General features: G+C 38.0%; 3 protein-coding genes across 6 annotated transcripts in view; 1 reads left to right on the top strand and 2 right to left on the bottom strand.

Annotated features, from left to right (window-relative positions):
* LOC107594872 (zinc finger DHHC-type palmitoyltransferase 5) overlaps positions 1-6,351 on the bottom strand; it is a 13,977-nt gene extending 7,626 nt beyond the window's left edge. The window contains exons 1-4 of one of the 4 annotated variants that reach the window (XM_016285080.1): positions 6,104-6,351; positions 3,459-4,713; positions 3,255-3,376; positions 209-366 (exon numbers count right to left, since the gene is read on the bottom strand). In XM_016285080.1, the coding sequence (XP_016140566.1) occupies positions 209-366; positions 3,255-3,376; positions 3,459-3,586 (408 nt within the window). In that variant the 5' untranslated portion in view covers positions 3,587-4,713; positions 6,104-6,351. The remainder of the gene's footprint in view (positions 1-208; positions 367-3,254; positions 3,377-3,458; positions 4,714-6,103) is intronic. The other 3 variants (XM_016285081.1, XM_016285077.1, XM_016285079.1) reach the window with 3 other exon arrangements.
* A 281-nt stretch (positions 6,352-6,632) lies between these two features.
* Positions 6,633-12,826, bottom strand: LOC107594873 (cleavage factor polyribonucleotide kinase subunit 1). Its single transcript, XM_016285082.1, has 6 exons — positions 12,517-12,826; positions 12,146-12,423; positions 11,946-12,053; positions 8,916-9,035; positions 8,676-8,813; positions 6,633-7,467 (listed from the first exon to the last, which is right to left on the bottom strand). The coding sequence occupies exons 2-6, from the start codon at positions 12,419-12,421 to the stop codon at positions 6,772-6,774; spliced, it is 1,338 nt and encodes a 445-aa protein (XP_016140568.1). The 5' UTR covers positions 12,422-12,423; positions 12,517-12,826; the 3' UTR covers positions 6,633-6,771.
* A 2,107-nt stretch (positions 12,827-14,933) lies between these two features.
* Positions 14,934-16,805, top strand: selenoh (selenoprotein H). The gene is made up of 5 exons (XM_016285121.1): positions 14,934-15,020; positions 15,692-15,815; positions 16,015-16,157; positions 16,315-16,438; positions 16,531-16,805. The coding sequence occupies exons 1-4, from the start codon at positions 14,999-15,001 to the stop codon at positions 16,419-16,421; spliced, it is 396 nt and encodes a 131-aa protein (XP_016140607.1). The 5' UTR covers positions 14,934-14,998; the 3' UTR covers positions 16,422-16,438; positions 16,531-16,805.
* The last annotated feature ends 1,070 nt before the right edge of the window (positions 16,806-17,875 follow it).

Below are 17,875 nucleotides of genomic sequence, written 5' to 3'. Positions count from 1 at the left end.
GGGGGGCGTGGCAGAGTCTTAACTTTGATAAAGAATATCTCTTTGGTTTTGAGACTTTAGTCTTTGCAACTTCAGGGATCTTATCTATGCACAATCAGCTTGTAACACTCCAAAGAGAAAGGAAAACTTGAAATCGCATCATATGACCCCTTTAAATCAAACACTGAAGACTTTGTTTAGTGTGAAACTATGATGAATGTCTGTGTACCTCCACACAGTTGTCACACACAGAGCAATGTGAACAGCGCGGCGGTCTGTAAAAGCGACATGTGGAGCACCACTTCATCCGCACCTGAATGCCCCTCACCTCCACCGTCTTATAAAGCGGAGCCCGGAAATCATCCTCTTTATCCTCATCTTCTTCAGCTACAAAACATACAATCTCATGAAAACGGTTAAGAAATGTCCAGATCATACTTCAACACAAAATCAACACGAAAATATAAGTCAAGTATATTTTGCATTAAAAAATTAAGCCTAATTTGAGGATCACTAAGGTTTCTTTTACATTATACAGTATCTCACAGAAGTGAGTACACCCCTCACATTTTTGTAAATATTTTATTATATCTTTTCATGTGACAACACTGAAAAAATTACACTTTGCTACAATGTAAATTAGTGAGTGGACAGCTTGTATAACAGTGTGAATTTGCTGTCCCCTCAAAATAACTCAACACACAGCCATTAATGTCTAAACCGCTGGCCACAAAAGTGAGTACATTCCTAAGTGAAAATGTCCAAATTGGGCCCAATTAGTAATTTTCTCTCCCCTGTGTCATGTGACTCATTAGTGTTACAAGGTCTCAGGTGTGAATGGGGAGCAGGTGTGTTAAATTTGGTGTTATCACTCTCACTCTCATACTGGTCACTGGAAGTTCAACATGGCACCTCATGGCATAGAACTCTCTGAGGATCTGAAAAAAAGAATTGTTGCTCTACATAAAGATGGCGTAGGCTATAAGAAGATTGCCAAGACCCTGATACTGAGCCGCAGCACGGTGGCCAAGACCATACAGCGGTTTAACAGGACAGGTTCCACTCAGAACAGGCCTCGCCATGGTCGACCAAAGAAGTTGAGCGCACGTGCTCGGCGTCATATCCAGAGGTTGTGTTTGGGAAATAGACATATGAGTGCTGCCAGCATTGCTGCAGAGGTTGAAGGGCTGGGGGGTTAGCCTGTCAGTGCTCAGACCATATGCCGTTATACAAGCTGTACACTCACTACTTTACATTGTAGCAAAGTGTCATTTCTTCAGTGTTGTCACATGAAAAGATATAATAAAATATTTACAAAAATGTGAGGGGTGTACTCACTTCTGTGAGATACTGTACGTGTCACGTTAAAGTAATACAGAGTTCTGGCATGAAACTCTAAATGGCGCAGTCCGATAGGTCTAACTCAATCTGACCTAATGACTAATGATCATTATCACATGGCACAGCTGATTGGTTCTCTCCTGCATCGGTAGCCAATGAGCTCGCTGCTCAACATTCAAATATGACTAGTGCTTTCCGTAGCAGTTGAACATGAAATACATGAACATTGTCATGTATGTACATTCCCATGCCAATCCCTCCGAGAGTTGTCATGACAGAAATATGTTTACTTTAATTCATATTTTTATATGTGGAAAAAATTTATTTGAATTGTAAAATACACTACTGATCAAAGGTTTAGGGTCAGTAAAACTTGTAATGTTTTCAAAATAAATCTCTTTAAAACGCGCATCATGGATGCATTTATTTGATCAAAAATACAGTAATACCTGTATATAACCGTAACTGTTAAAATAAGTTTTTTTAATGTAATGTATTTGAGATGGTAAAGTTGAATTCTTCAGTGTCACATGATCCTTCAGAAATCAATATGCTGATTTGCTGCCCAAGAAACATTTCTAATTATTTTCAGTGTTGAAAACAGTTGTGCTGCTTAATATTTCTCTGTAAACCATGCTACATTTTTCAAGGATTGGCCAAGCATGTATCCAGACCTAAACCCTATTGAGTATCTGTGGGGCATCCTCAAACGGAAGGTGGAGGAGCACAAGGTCTCTTACATCCACCAGCTCCGTGATGTCGTCATGGAGGAGTGGAAGAGGACTCCAGTGGCAACCTGTGAAGCTCTGGTGAACTCCATGCCCAAGAGGGTTAAGGCAGTGCTGGAAAATAATGGTGGGCGCACAAAATATTGACACTTTGGGCCCAATTTGGACATTTTCACTTAGGGGTGTACTCACTTTTGTGGCCAGCGGTTTAGACATTAATGGCTGTGCGTTCAGTTATTTTGAGGGGACAGCAAATTTACACTGTTATACAAGCTGTACACTCACTACTTTACATTGTAGCAAAGTGTCATTTCTTCAGTGTTGTCACATGAAAAGATATAATAAAATATTTACAAAAATGTGAGGGGTGTACTCACTTCTGTGAGATACTGTACGTGTCACGTTAAAGTAATACAGAGTTCTGGCATGAAACTCTAGATGGCGCAGTCCGATAGGTCTAACTCAATCTGACCTAATGACTAATGATCATTATCACATGGCACAGCTGATTGGTTCTCTCCTGCATCGGTAGCCAATGAGCTCGCTGCTCAACATTCAAATATGACTAGTGCTTTCCGTAGCAGTTGAACATGAAATACATGAACATTGTCATGTATGTACATTACCATGCCAATCCCTCCGAGAGTTGTCATGACAGAAATATGTTTACTTTAATTAATATTTTTATATGTGGAAAAAATTTGAATTGTAAAATACACTACTGATCAAAGGTTTAGGGTCAGTAAAACTTGTAATGTTTTCAAAATAAATCTCTTTAAAACGCGCATCATGGATGCATTTATTTGATCAAAAATACAGTAATACCTGTATATAACCGTAACTGTTAAAATACGTTTTTTTAATGTAATGTATTTGAGATGGTAAAGTTGAATTCTTCAGTGTCACATGATCCTTCAGAAATCAATATGCTGATTTGCTGCCCAAGAAACATTTCTAATTATTTTCAGTGTTGAAAACAGTTGTGCTGCTTAATATTTCTCTGTAAACCATGCTACATTTTTCAATATTCTTAATAAATATCTTAAATAATAAGAGAGTTGGAAGAACAGCATTTATATGAAATAGAAATCTTTAGTAACATTATAAATGGCTTTTCTGTCACTTCTGATCAATTTAATTCATCCTGGCTAAAGATTTTCCTGACTCCAAACTTTTGAACAGTAGTGTACATTTGTAAGTATGTACCTCTAGAAAAAATGCCAGGGTCCATGAATGTGGCCATACAGAAATTGGCCAGTGTGAAGAGGAAGATCACAACATTATAGAGTAAAATGGAGGAGGAGAACTGCTCTGAGAGCCAGGGACACCTGCACAGAGATGCCTCTCATTACACTTACAGAAATACTGATACATTGAATCTCTAAATTAATGTATTTAGGTTCTACTCACGTAAAACAGAGAAACAGTGTCGTGGCCCCCACAAGGAAGGCGGTTGCTGCGGACACAGGCACATAACGACTGGGGCGGAATGGGGAGGGGTCTCCGAGAGCCCCACCCACACTAAGACCCACAGGCATTTGGAGATGTAAAAAAACCGAGGGAACAGGGGGAGGCGTCAGAGAGCGAAGGAAACTCGTCTCCCACCTGAGTGAGGATGGTGTGTAGCCATGGCCATAACAATAAATTTAGTGAAATAGATTATGTTCTCAACATAAATCAAGGTGCATTTCTTTCCAAAAACAAACGTTAACGTAAAATAGTCTTTTTGTATACGTCTGTGTTGATACATAAAAAATAGACTAAATTCATATACACATAATATGCAATAGTTCTATGACTTTACTGTAATACAAAAATAGCTCTAGTTTCATCAAAAATAAGTTCATATGGCTTGAATGTAACAAGATTTGGTCAATAAAAGGAAAATCAAGTGACAGCAATGCTCTTTTAGTGCAAATCTCTGGTAAGCCCCGTGTTACACCAAAAAGAGCAGCAGCAAAAGGAAGCAGCTATTTGAGTTCAGGCATTCATACAGTACTCGCTCAGAGACCAATCTCATATCTCTCAAAGCATCATAGCAGATGAGTGCATGTGAGAATGACGTCAGACTACAGAAAGGAAAAAAATAGTTTTGATGGGAGGTATACAGTGAAACAAAAAGTATGAGGGAAAAATAAGAAACTACAAGACAAAAAAAATGACTTTCTTTCTATAATCTCAATGGAGTCTGGATTTCCCTCTGGAACAGTCCGTCTAAGAAAAGACCGTAATTACGAGTACAAATCATGAAACAGAGCTCTTGATGTCTTGTGCCATAAATGAGAGCTCATTCTCCTCTCTGAGGTGATCTATGCTCACACTTTGAAGAGAGACAAACTGGCCGAAAAGTGAGCAGAAAAACACGGTTTGCCAGGTCACATGAATCTTGTAAGTGCAGATATCCACATGATAAGTTGCTTTTCAGATGCAATCCATATGCAAAAAATGTACGCCCACACCAGAGTGCGTGTCTACCATCGCAACTGCACACGATCCGTATGCGTTCGGGGTTGATAACTCCAGGTTGTGAGAACACATGAGCGTGCAAAACCATTTTAACCCTGCATAGTGTCCCATGAGGCCCTTCTTCCTCACAAGGATGAGATTGATGAGTCTAAAATGCCGCCCTCCTCCTTTCTGATTCCTTAACAGGCCTGAGCGGCATCTATAAGAAGAGAAGATAATTAAACGCGTAGATATGAACTCATGACCTGATCTTACACATTCTTGAAGTTCTCCATACCGGTTCCAAGCAGCCAATATCATACAAATGATCACATGAACAAGACGGAACATAAAGCAATGAATTGTGAAACCTACATCTGTGTACACACACACCGTGTTGAAACCTGATCACACTTTTGTTGCCCCGTGTCACAACTTCTGAATCACCAGGAAAGGGTGTGCCTCTTTTTTACGGTTTTCTCCACCAGGTTTTCTGTATACAATTCAACCCCATCCCCCCTTTACAATCCCTTTTCTCCTTGGGTTTACTGTCACACTGACCACGCAGTGACCTTGAGTCTCGCATACACAAGCCTTATTACACCACTCATAATCTTCTTTTCTTGCAGCTACTCCTGCTCTCTTCATTCACAGTACCACCTGAAAACCAGTTCACTTCACATGGGAAATATATTTGATTCATTCATAAACGTTCAATCATATCTTACCATCAACTTTGAATCAATAATGAAAAGAATGATGGATGTCAGATGATATCTGATTGTACCACATAATCAATAGCAAACTGGAAAATTATGTTTGGATGTCACTCACCCACAATAGTCATTTTAACAATTTAATAGTTTTACAAAATTGAGTTTTTTTTGTCAAAAAAGGCTAGCTGTGATGTTTATAAGTCAACTCCAGTTTACTATATAAGGTTAGATGAATGCAGTGCATTCTGAGTAAGAATAAATCTATATTTAAAAGCCTTGTAAGCTGCCTATCTACATAGAACGCATTTCAGGGCATCATATGTGGATTGCACACATCTGAATAGACCTATATTGCCCAAAAATGCTGTCTAGGTAGGCAACTCATTAGGTGACACAGTCATTCACTACAGCAAAATCATAAACCAAACGGGTTAATTGAGTCCAGATGTTAATTCAATTTCAAAGCAGAAACAATTTCACACACAAAAAAAGCAACATCCGAGTCAAAAACACTACGGCTGTGTCCCGTTTTTGGTTAGCTTACCATCCCAGCAAATAATATCGCCCGCCATAATACTACCTTACACAGTAAAACAAGGCCGTTTGGATTACAAAATACAAGAAAAATACATATTGATCAAATATTAGCACAATTAACTTATAAACCGCACCAAAATACGATCATTTAACTTTTCGCTTCGTGTTTTGCTTTGTTTAACTAGGCCTCAGAGTGAAGCCTCGGACTCCAGTTGTTAGAGCCAACACTGAAAGAAGCTCAAATGCGGCGATATCGATCCGATGTCGAAACAGATCAGAAGCAAACAGCGACCTGCCCACACATTTTTAATTAAACAACACATCTATTATGAATGTCATCCACTCGAATATACTCACGAAGTGTCGGATCCCGAATGTTTACGTACTTTAAATGGCTGGCGTTTATTCACACGTCCTGTGATTTGGAGACTCGGTTTCTCTTCTGCATCCCGGCCCGGGGCAGCGGTATTATCTGATGGGAGAGGAGCTTCAGCTCTCTCTATCCCTTAATCTCAGTCTTTCTACGGCCCGGGAAAAGGCTTTTGATCTGTGTACGCCCGGGGCTGAAAACTCCCCAAGTCGTTTATCCGATACAGAGTCTGATAAGCCAAAAATAAAACCCTAAACAAGGCATCATCATCTTCTTCGGCCCCAGCATCATTTAAAGACACCTGTATAGGACATGCAGGAAAAGGTCCGGAAGAGATTTTTGTCTACACAATAGATATGTCAAACTAATATTTGCTCAATTAGTTTGCTCAAAGGATGTAATTTCATTGAAAAAAGGCATGCAGAATAACATGTAGTCAAACTGGTTTTGGTTTGTTTTATTGTTTGTTTAGAAGGATGAAATTGCAATTGAATTTATTTAAAGAAAAAATACAGAAGTTTTTTTTCTTATGTACAAAATCATTAAAATTTGCCCTTTGAAAATTAAACAGAGCTATAAATATTTTGTAAGAACTTAACAGATGTGATAAGACAGTGTCCCTTTTGAGTGGAGATCTCTGCTAGACTTATATGCTTCATTTAAGGTCGATAAAACGAATGTCCATGATGAGCAGAGTGTGTCGCGGCAGTGGTCTGGGTGCTGGTGAGAGTACCGTCATCACCTGAGCTTGTGTGTCCACCGCTGTCACAACTATGAAGCCACACACGGGACTCTCTAGAATCCCTCTGCTCTGTCCCGCACCCACCTCGGCATCATCATCCACCGAACTCACACTCAGCACATGGTGGGTTAAATCCCTGCCAGGGCTGACTGGGACGAGTTTGAGCTGGGTGTCGTCCTGGGACATACCCAGAGGGAGACAGGAGTCTGGAATTGAGGGTGCACCGATCTTGTAAATACGCACTTCTGAAAAACGCACATCAAAGGCATGAGGGTAAAAGGAAGTTGCACGAAAGCCGTAGAAGTATTCCCGGATCTTTTCATCCCGCGTCTCTCGTCGGCAGTCCTTAGAGCGCTCCACCACGCCGCCGGACTTTGGCAGAAGGACGACACGTACAAAGTGTGGCAGGTCACGTTTAAGCTCATTATAGAGACGCTCCTGGTCCAGGACTATAACAACATCCACCTGGAAAGCTGAAGCGCAGTGGACCAGAGCCTGGTAGCCTGAACCTTTGACCCAGCCGCAGGTGTTGATTATACAGCCACCCACACTAGCCTTGCGGTTCACCTCACAGCGCTGGGAAAATACTTCTGCAAGGCTTGAAGTCAGCTACACACCCAAAGAGAAAAAAAGAGACTCATTCAAACACATTTTATTAATATGTCTGTATGATGCATACTGCATCAACTTAAAGTCAACATGAAACGGCATTCACAACCCATGTTACAGCTGTAATCTGGCATACACTACTGTTCAAAAGTTTGGGGTCAGTAATATTTTTGAAAGAAGTCTCTTAAGCTCACCAAGGCTGCATATTCGTTCAAAAATACAGTAAAAACAAAAGCAGTGAAATATTATTACACTTTAAAATTACTATCAATAAAATATTTATTCATGTGATGTCTTCAGTGTCACATGATGTTTCAGAAATCATTCTAATATGATAATTTAGTGCTCAAGAAACATTTATTATTATTATCAACATTGAAAACGTTTTTTTCCCCCCTGGATTCTCTGAATTGAAAGTTCAAAATAACTTTTATTTGAAATATTTTTAGTTTTTTGCAACAGTATACATCTTTAGTGTCAGTTTTGATCAATTTAATGAATCCTTGCTGAATAAAAGTATTAATTTCTAAAAAAAAAAATTTAAAAAAATTGTACTGACTCCAAACGTTTGAATGGTTGTGTATTATAATCTGACAGTATTTGACTGTAGGGAAGGAATATTTTTTCTTTAAGCAGCCCAACATATTGCAGGTTTGACCAAAAAAAAAAAAAGAGTAACATTTAACCTGCTAATATTATATAAAGCAGTATGAAATATTGAATACAGTAGGTACATACTATTCATTTAAAAACAAAAGACAATAAGACATACATTTTCAAATTTGGAATAACATGCATTGATGGACCAAGAACCAGGAACATACATATATGATAGTGAAGTAAACACTTTCATTCTAGTAATACCAGTACTGTTGTTGCTGTGCAATGATTTTAAACATGCAAAAGATGATTCATTCTTGTCATGTCATCATGCAACTGGTGAGTACTACTTCTCCTTCAGTTGCTGCTACAGAAATTGACTTTATTGTTTTTGTATTAACAATTGCAGAAGAACAAGACTTTATAGTTGCATTAAGGGAAAGATTAATGCATCTTCTCCTTGCTATTATTGATTAAACAGTGCCAGGATAGTTTGGTACTTTCTGTTTAGGGCCAAGCTCAATCTATTCTAATAATTTACGGGCCAAAGCTCAGTATAACACTGAAGTGTAAAGACAACACTCCCTTAGGTGGAATTTTGTCATTACCTTGTTGTAAAGTTTGATGTTTGTTCCTGGTGTGGTAGAGCCAAAGTGAAAGACAAGTGGAGCCTGCACAGAGAAGCCTTCTTCTACATCAGCAGGACGCTCAATGCACAGAGCTGACATAGTTCCAGGCACAGAGACCTACGGACAATAACAGTTAAACACACATATAATGCTTGATTTCTTACAAGCCTGTAATGTTCAGCAGATGTTGCACTGATCGTTCAGGCTTCATTTACTTACACTGCTCTGACCGACATCCAGTTCTACAAGTGTAGGTCTTCGTCCCAGTCGCACAGCATAGTTCAGCAACACTCGACATACTGTTGACTTTCCCACATCAGTTGGTCCGACAACCATTACCTACGAAAACAAAATGTATTTAACCATCATTAACCACAGAGATGTCAAAAACATTTGTTTGTTACGTTAAATATACACTACTATTCAAAAGATCATAAGGGGTTGGTAAGATTTTTTAATGTTTAAGAAAGTATCTTACACTCATTATGGCTGCATTTATATTATACTAGTAATACTGTGAAATTTGATTACAATTTAAAATAACTTTTTCTGTTTTAAAACTTAATGTATTCTTGTCATGGCAAAGCCGAATTTTTACCAGTTACAGTGGGTCAAGAAAAGAATCACCCCTTTAAAATATTTAAGATATCGGACAAATTTTCTTATCAGGCCGATACCGATAACATAAAAATTGAGCATTTATCGGCCAATACCGATATGGTGGCCGATATATCGTGCATCCCTAATAATCACATTAATTTGCTTTGAAGACTGGCACAGTTTTTGTTTTATCCAGCTGTATTTACTCAGTGCAACTTATAACATCCAAGTGAATGATATAATACCAACATGTCAGAAAAAAAAGATAACAAAACAGAATCAAGGAGTTGGAAAAAGGATCACCCCCTCCTAAATGACGTGTACACTCAATCAGGTGTAGCTAATCACCTTCTCAAAGCCATTTGACTTTCAACTGTGATCAGCTGTGGTTCTGTTGATTAGCTCAGCATGAAAAGAGCTTTCCTGGAGCATTTCAGTCCTTGGTAGTGCAACTGAAGCAAACAATCAACTATGGGTGGCAAGGCACTGTCAAAAGATCTCCGGGATAAAGTTGTGGACTGGCACAAGTCAGGAGATGGATACAAAAAAAATGTAAAGGCTTTATCAACGCCTAGAAGCACAGTGAAGTCTATTATTAAGAAGTGGAAGGTGTTCGGTTCGGTGTTCGGTACCTCCCTGTATCAGGACGTTGCTCCAAACTGGATGAAAGAGTCAGGAGGAAACTACTCGGAGAGGCTATCAAGAGGCCTACAGCAACTCTGAAGCGGTTGCAGGAATTTATGACAGAGTGGTCATTGTGTGCATGCGACAATATCACAAATTCTCCACAAAAGTGGCTTATATGGGAGGGTTGCAAGAAAAAGTCACTCCTGAAGCGCTGAAGCAAGGCTAGTGTGGGTGGCTGTATAATCAACACCTGCGGCTGGGTCAAAGGTTCAGGCTACCAGGCTCTGGTCCACTGCGCTTCAGCTTCAAAGGCCACATGCAGTCACGACTGAGTTTTGCCAAAATGCAACTTGAAGATTCTGAGGCAGATGAGACTAAAATTGTATTATTTGGCCTCAACACCCAAGCATATGTCTGCTGGAAATCCAATACAGCTCACCATCCAAATAACCGCATTCCTACAGTGAAGCACGGAGGTGGTAATATCCTGTTATGGGTGTATTGGTATGGGTGTGTCAGGATGGAAGGAAAAATGGATTGGGCAAAATACCATCAAATTCTTGCAAGAAAGTTGTCAATGGGAAGGTTTACTTTCCAACATGACAATGACCCAAAGCACACAACAAAACGGAGCACACTGTGGTTGAAGGGGAAAAAGGTGAATGTCCTTGCATGGCCTAGTCAGAGCCTAGACTTAAACCCCACTGAAAATCTGTGGAATGACTTTAAGACTGCAGTCCACAAATTCTCACCATCAAATTTAACTGAGCTTGAGCAGTTCTGCAAATATTGCAAAGTCTAGATGTACAAAGTTAGTAGAGAGACATCCCAACAGACTAAAGGCTGTAATTAAATCAAAAGGATCAACAAAATACTGACACAAGGGGGTGGTCCTTTTTCCAACTCTGTGATTTCTTTTTTCTCGCATGTTTGTATTATATCATTCACTTGGATGTTATAAGTTGCACTGAGTAAATACAGCTGGATAAAACAAAAACTGTGTCCGTCTACAAAGCAACAAAATGCGATTATTTTAAAGGTGGTGATTCTTTTCCATACCTACTGTATTACTCAGTACAATTACTGCATTACCTCAGTGTCACATGATCCTTCAGAAATCATTCTAACATGCTGATTTGTCAGTCAAGAAATATTCCGGATTCTTTGATGAATAAAAAGTTCAAAAGAACAACATTTATTTGAAATAGAAATCTTTCATAACATTTAATGTCTTTTTACTGTAATTTTTGAACAAATTGTCCCGTGTTTTTCGGGGTGGAGGCTGGCCTGACTGCAGTGGGCAGGGATACCGGCAAAGGATAAGTATCGCTTTTTATTTCTCCTCTTTCCTATTACTTGTTTAGCTTATTTCAGTTTTTTATAACCATTTCTTACTATGTGTAAGTTGTTGTTGTTTTTTAGCATGTGTTTGGCAGTGTTATTTTTTAGGATTACTGATAAACTACTGTCATTTTGATTTGTATTTATTTTAATTTGTTACATTGTCTGAATTTATTATGTCTGTATAGGTTTTATTTAGTATAGTATTTAATTGAATTTATAAATGTGTATGTACATAATATACAGTGTGTGTGTGTGGTTGTACATACACACATGTAGTTGTTTTTTTTTTGGCGTTTGGCTTAATGTTATGTTAGAATCATTATTATACTCATACCTTTTGTTCTTTAATATTTTCAATTGTTTTTAGCTTTATTTTTTGTTTTTCATTTATATGTTACGTTTTGAAATTTTGTATGCATTTGTCATTTTTAGTTAATCTCTTAATTTTTTTAATGTGTATAGGTAGTATTTATAAAGTTTTAGTTTTGGATCTGTTTTTAGTTTTATTACTACAATTGATTGCTTCTTTTCTCCTCATTTGTAAGTCGCTTTGGACAAAAGCGTCTAATAAATGACTAAATAAATAATAAATCAATGCATCCTTGCTAAGCAAAAGTATTCATTTCTTACCATCCCCAATTTTTAGAAAGGAATTGTTTGGGATGTGTGTTTACATACTCGAGGGCCTCTCTCGTTGTCTTTCTCGGCCTGACGTCTCATCTGCTCTAGAGCTACATGGGTGTTGAGATACAGCAGCATGGGTGTATCTTTGGAGATATAAGCCACCTATATTTATGGCAGAAAGACATGTTTGAATTGATTTAGCATTCCATGTCATCATTATAGACATCCACTGACATCCTTTTAACCTCTCTCACCTCCGTCGTGCCTGAAAGCGACACACTGCAGCCTTGCCAGGTGAAAACCGCAATCTTAGAGCCTGGTCCGAAAGTGTACTTCTTATTCCGGTTCAGTTCGGATCCAAACACCTCTGCCAGACCGGACAACAGCTCGAGCTGTACTCGCTCTCCTGCTTCGACCTCAAAACGCAGTTCTGTCTCCCTCTCCAGATCAAATCGTGTACCTGAAGTCCCAGCACTGCCTGACGAACTCAGGCCCTCCTCCGCTGACTTTTCTGGGGCTTCTGCAGTCATGGCTGTGATAGAAAAATTGGATGTTCAAAAACGGCTATATAGCTAGGTACTTGTATTCTTAAAGATGAGGGAAATAACAAATCCTTGTGCTATACCTGTTTGAACTCGTCCCCTCTGTGATTTATCTCGGCAAATACCGTGTTTTATTTCAATTTTGTCAAATAAAGTATTGTTCCGGTAGTATTAGCTTGTTAACGTTAGCCTGTTGAATATAGTTATAAACAGATGGAGGTCGGGCAGATAATATTATTTAATATACCGTAACATGTCTAGGCTCTTCCAAACATCCACTGTTTAAACTTCGTCTAGTTATTTGGAAACCGTCCCTCCGTTCTTCACAGCAGCGACTCCACACTGATGATATCGTGTCGCGCGTGGATGATGTCATGCAATGGTTGGCCAATGAGCAAGATCCTCTCAACATGCGGGTGACGGTGTACAGTTACGGTTATTGATTCTGAAATTGTGTGAGTTTTTGAACAATAAGACTAAGTTTACTAAACGTATTATACATAATCTGCACGTGTTGACGTTTTTCCCCGTCTTTATTTTATTTATTTATTTTAATTTTTTTATGTTTGTTTGTTCGGTACCTGTGACTCATATTTCATTGTTCTTCAATAAAAACAAAGAATAAACAGATCTAACATGGGTTTGCTTGTGTTTTTTTTTTAATGCTATGCTGTCAAGTTTTTCCAGTGCTATACTGTCTGGTATAAAAGTAAAACAAACTTTTTTTTGTTGTTGAAGATATTGTATTAATGATTTTTTTCAGGATAAAAATGTGAATTTAAGTGGAACTACAGCTGTTTATTTATGATCTGGTACTGTAGGCAGTAGGGTGAAAAATGGGAATGATTCTGAGCTGCACAATTATTTCTACTGCCTGTGGTTAAAAGCTAGTCCGTATCAGTAGCATTTTTAACATGCACAGCATGTTCTCTTGACACATCAACATATGTGTTTTCTTATGTAAGATATAAAAATGGTCAAATCATAGTACATGTTTACAGTGAATAATGTGCTGTTTGAGATGAAAGTGCTTAAATAAAACTTGTATTTTCTCTCACTATTTGCAACATTTTGTTGGAGTGAATGAACATCTATGTGAAGATGCACTGAAAAAGATATAAGGAATTGGGTCTTCTATTTTGTTACTCGCTGGCTGAAATATTCATCAGAAATATGAAGTAGTGTCAACCCCAAGTTCACCCATTTTAGAAATAAAATAGCAAAATGGTCTAAAATAAACCTTAAAATTTAAACAAAACAGGAAAAAACAAGAAAGCCAGGAAGACTGTAGATTTGTTTAATGAATGTGTTCCAACGTAATGTCGGTTTATTTATTTTATTATATTTAATTTGCATTTATATTCTTTATGTATTGTGCAAATATGTTGTAACTTCCCAATACAAATGTTGGAGGTATGTATGTGTAGGCCTATGCTTTGTCTTAGATTTGTGAAGTTTTTTTAAAATTGCAAAACGTAATAATACATACCACAGTTATATAAATATAAAAACTTAAATCAACTCAAAATCTATTAGTAATGCTATACATTATAAGAAAATTAATGGTTTCTATGTATGATTTTAGCATTCCAATTAAAATATTTATTAATTGTAGTTTCTGTTTGTGCTTTATTACAGGACTGATGGCCTAATCATATCAGAGCTGTTGGCTTACGGGAACTCAGGTTCGAATCCGTCTTGAATCATTTCCAGACCCCATTCCCCCTCTTTCCTGTCTGTCTCTACTGTCCTATCCAAAAACAAGGCCAAAGAAAAAAAGAAGGTAAACAGGTGAGGTGAGTGATCAGGTAAGTATAATTTTAGCATTCCAATTAAATTATACATTTATTCATTTTAGTTTCTGTTTGTGCTTTATTACAGGAATGATGGCCTAATCATATCAGAGCTGACGTTGACTCGATTCTGGCCAGGGTAATTTCCCGACCCCATTCCCCTTCTTTCCCCCAATTTCTAGACTGCGGTCCTATCCTATACTGCTTCAAACATTTAGAATTGTACTGTACTGTATACTGTACTGTATGTTACCACAAATTAAAAGTTTAAACAAATTGTCTTTCTTTTTAAGTCTGTACATTAAAGTATGCTGTATAGAAACTAACTTTGATCTTGAAAAAATATATATAAAGGAAGACTAGGAATACATAATTTCCTAGTCTTCTGTTTTATTCACAGGTACAGTATTGTAAAAATGCTAATAAATAAATAAATTTATGTATTTATTTCTTTTCCCCCCAATTTTTATATAGGCTATTTTGTAGTTCTTAAATTAAAACATGTCTAGGCAGTGCAACTCTTCTCATTATCTATCATACTGAAACAATGACATAATCCATGATACCCCTATACCAGGACATTTTTAGTATTTTACACGCCAACTTCAAAAATTGCTTTTGTGAGGCTGTGCAAAGACTTGGACTGTGATAGTCCTTCATATAACAGTCAAGAAACTTTCCACACCAAAAGGTGGCACTGTCAGTCTGGCTTACTTTCTTTTCTTCAACATAATCCGCCAAACTCTCCGCGCGTCTTCTGTGTGATGTAGCAATGGCGACCCGAGCCAAATCAGGTGCGTATAACACGGTTTGAAACTTCCATGTAGTAGCAGTAGTCGATAACGTAATGAGTTTCTAATGTTAACCAGTTATTATGAAATATCCTTAGTAGCCATCTCTCTCTCTCTCTCTCTCTCTATATATATATATTGCATTGGAACAGATTGTGTATTACTTCAATCTTTTGTGCTGCGTATCACATTAGCAGATTATGAGTTTTCGTGTTTGTCACGTTATGGTTTTTCAGTGGGAGTCAAGCTGCTTGTGTAAGGTCACGCCTTACAATCTAAGACTTTGTTGGCCATATTAAATAATTTATATATATATATATATATGAACACACACACACGTTTACTGAGCAATCTAAATGGGGACATTCCATAGGCGTAATGGTTTTTATACTGTACAAACTGTATATTATATCGCCCTACACCAACCCTACACCTAAACCTACCCTTTACAGAAAACTTCCTGCATTTTTACAAAAAAAAAAAAAAAACACGATTTACTTTATTTTTATACCAGTTTTACAAATGAGGATGTCCCCAAAGGTTTTTGGAGATTTTGTCAGGTTAACTCACTTTTGGGTACATATTTGTCCCCAAAATATGGTTAAGTAGGCACACACACACACACACGTGTGTGTATATATATATATATATATAATATCCACCTTAATATGCAGGTCGTGGTCGGAAGCGTAAAACTGACGTGGATGCAGAAACCGTTGCAGTGGGGGAGAAGAAGGAAAAGCTTGGAGTTGACAATAAAGATGAAGAAACAGGACAAAGGGTTGTCATTGAGCATTGGTGAGGTCACATGGCTATTGAAAATGTGTTCATGCACTGTTTATTGTGTACCAATATTTTGTGAATTATTTACAGCAGTTTTTGCTATATTATAACAATTTAAAAGATTTTTAAAAAGATGTAGAAATACCCCCTAAAGTTAATTATATATAAGCCACCCTTATATTTGAGTCATGTTCATATTCTAAATGTTTTACAGCAAAAGCTGACGGGTCTATGGGCGGAATGCGGAAGGTGTGTGTGAGGCACTTGCGGCTTCACACCCTGAACTTCGTGTGGTGCTCAATCCTCAGAAACCTCGGCGGAACAGCTTTGAGGTCACGCTGATGGAGGGAGACAAAGGTTAGCCTGCCACGGAAAGAAGCCCAAGCAGTATTCAGATGTGTCTTTTTTCAGCTGCCGGCATCATTGAGTAACAAAGTTTGCATTTTATGGCTGTCCAAATAATTTGTTTTTTTTTTTTACATATGCTGCCTCTGTATTTCTTTCTCCTGAGCAGAGGTTGTTTTGTGGTCTGGCATTAAGAAGGGTCCTCCACGCAAACTTAAGTTTCCTGATCCTGCTGAAGTGGTTTCTGCCCTGAAGGAAGCGTTGAAGAGCAAGTAGAGGTTATAAGGAGACCGGTGAGTCTGTTGCGCTTAACATGTCTTTAACAAATTATAGCTTTGTAAATGGCAATAAAATAAATGTTCCTAATTTTTTTTTCTCCCTCTAGTCAAGTCATCTTTGTTCCTGGACACTGGATGCATAATGATGTAAATAGACTAATGGGAAAATCTCTCTGTCTGTTTTCTGATGATCGGCTCTGCTGTTCTGGACTGGATAATTGACCTTGCTTTGTTTCTCCTGTTAAACTCTCAAAGTCTTGTTCATGTTCTATTTTGAAATTACTAGTTTTAGATTACTATTACCTGTCTCTGTACTCAATGTTAATGTTTTGTCAGTCTTTTTTTCCTGTTTGACTTATACAAATAAAGCTACCATGATCTACCCTTAATCTGCATTATTATGCCAGTTTTTGGTCAAAAGTAGTCTAGAATATACAGGTGCATCTCAATAAATTAGAATGTCGTGGAAAAGTTCATTTATTTCAGTAATTCAACTCAAATTGTGAAACTCGTGTATTAAATAAATTCAATGCACACGGACTGAAGTAGTTTAAGTCTTTGGTTCTTTTAATTGTGATGATTTTGGCTCACATTGAACAAAAACCCACCAATTCACGATCTCAACAAATTAGAATACTTCATAAGACCAATAAAAAAAACTTTTTTAGTGAATTGTTGGCCTTCTGGAAAGTATGTTAATTTACTGTACATGTATTCAATACTTGGTAGGGGCTCCTTTTGCTTTAATTACTGCCTCAATTCAGCATTGGCATGGAGGTGATCAGTTTGTGGCACTGCTGAGGTGGTATGGAAGCCCAGGTTTCTTTGACAGTGGCCTTAAGCTCATCTGCATTTTTTGGTCTCTAAAAATGTTTCTCATTTTCCTCTTGATCATCACAATTAAAAGAACCAAAGACTTAAACTGCTTCCGTCTGTGTGCATTGAATTTATTTAATACACGAGTTTCACAATTTGAGTTGAATTGGCATGGAGGTGATCAGTTTGGGGCACTGCTGAGGTGGTATGGAAGCCCAGGTTTCTTTGACAGTGGCCTTCAGCTCATCTGCATTTTTTGGTCTCTAAAAATGTTTCTCATTTTCCTCTTGACAATGCCCCATAGATACTCTATGGGGTTCAGGTCTGGTGAGTTTGCTGGCCAGTCAAGCACACCAACACCATGGTCATTTAACCAACTTTTGGTGCTTTAGGTGCCAAATCCTGCTGGAAAATGAAATCAGCATTTTCAAAAAGCTGATCAGCAGAGGGAAGCAGGAAGTGCTCCAAAATGTATTGGTAAACAGGTGCAGTGATGTTGTTTTTCAAAAATACAATGGACCAACACCAGCAGATGACATTGCACCCCGAATCATCACAGACTGTGGAAACTTAACACTGGACTTCAAGCAACTTGAGCTATGAGCTTCTCCACCCTTCCTCCAGACTCTAGGACCT

This window comes from Sinocyclocheilus grahami, unplaced genomic scaffold (assembly GCF_001515645.1).
Source record: "Sinocyclocheilus grahami isolate Dianchi unplaced genomic scaffold, SAMN03320097.WGS_v1.1 scaffold192.1, whole genome shotgun sequence".
Classification (NCBI taxonomy): Eukaryota; Metazoa; Chordata; class Actinopteri; order Cypriniformes; family Cyprinidae; genus Sinocyclocheilus; species Sinocyclocheilus grahami.
This window is presented reverse-complemented; position numbering and strand designations above follow the sequence as displayed.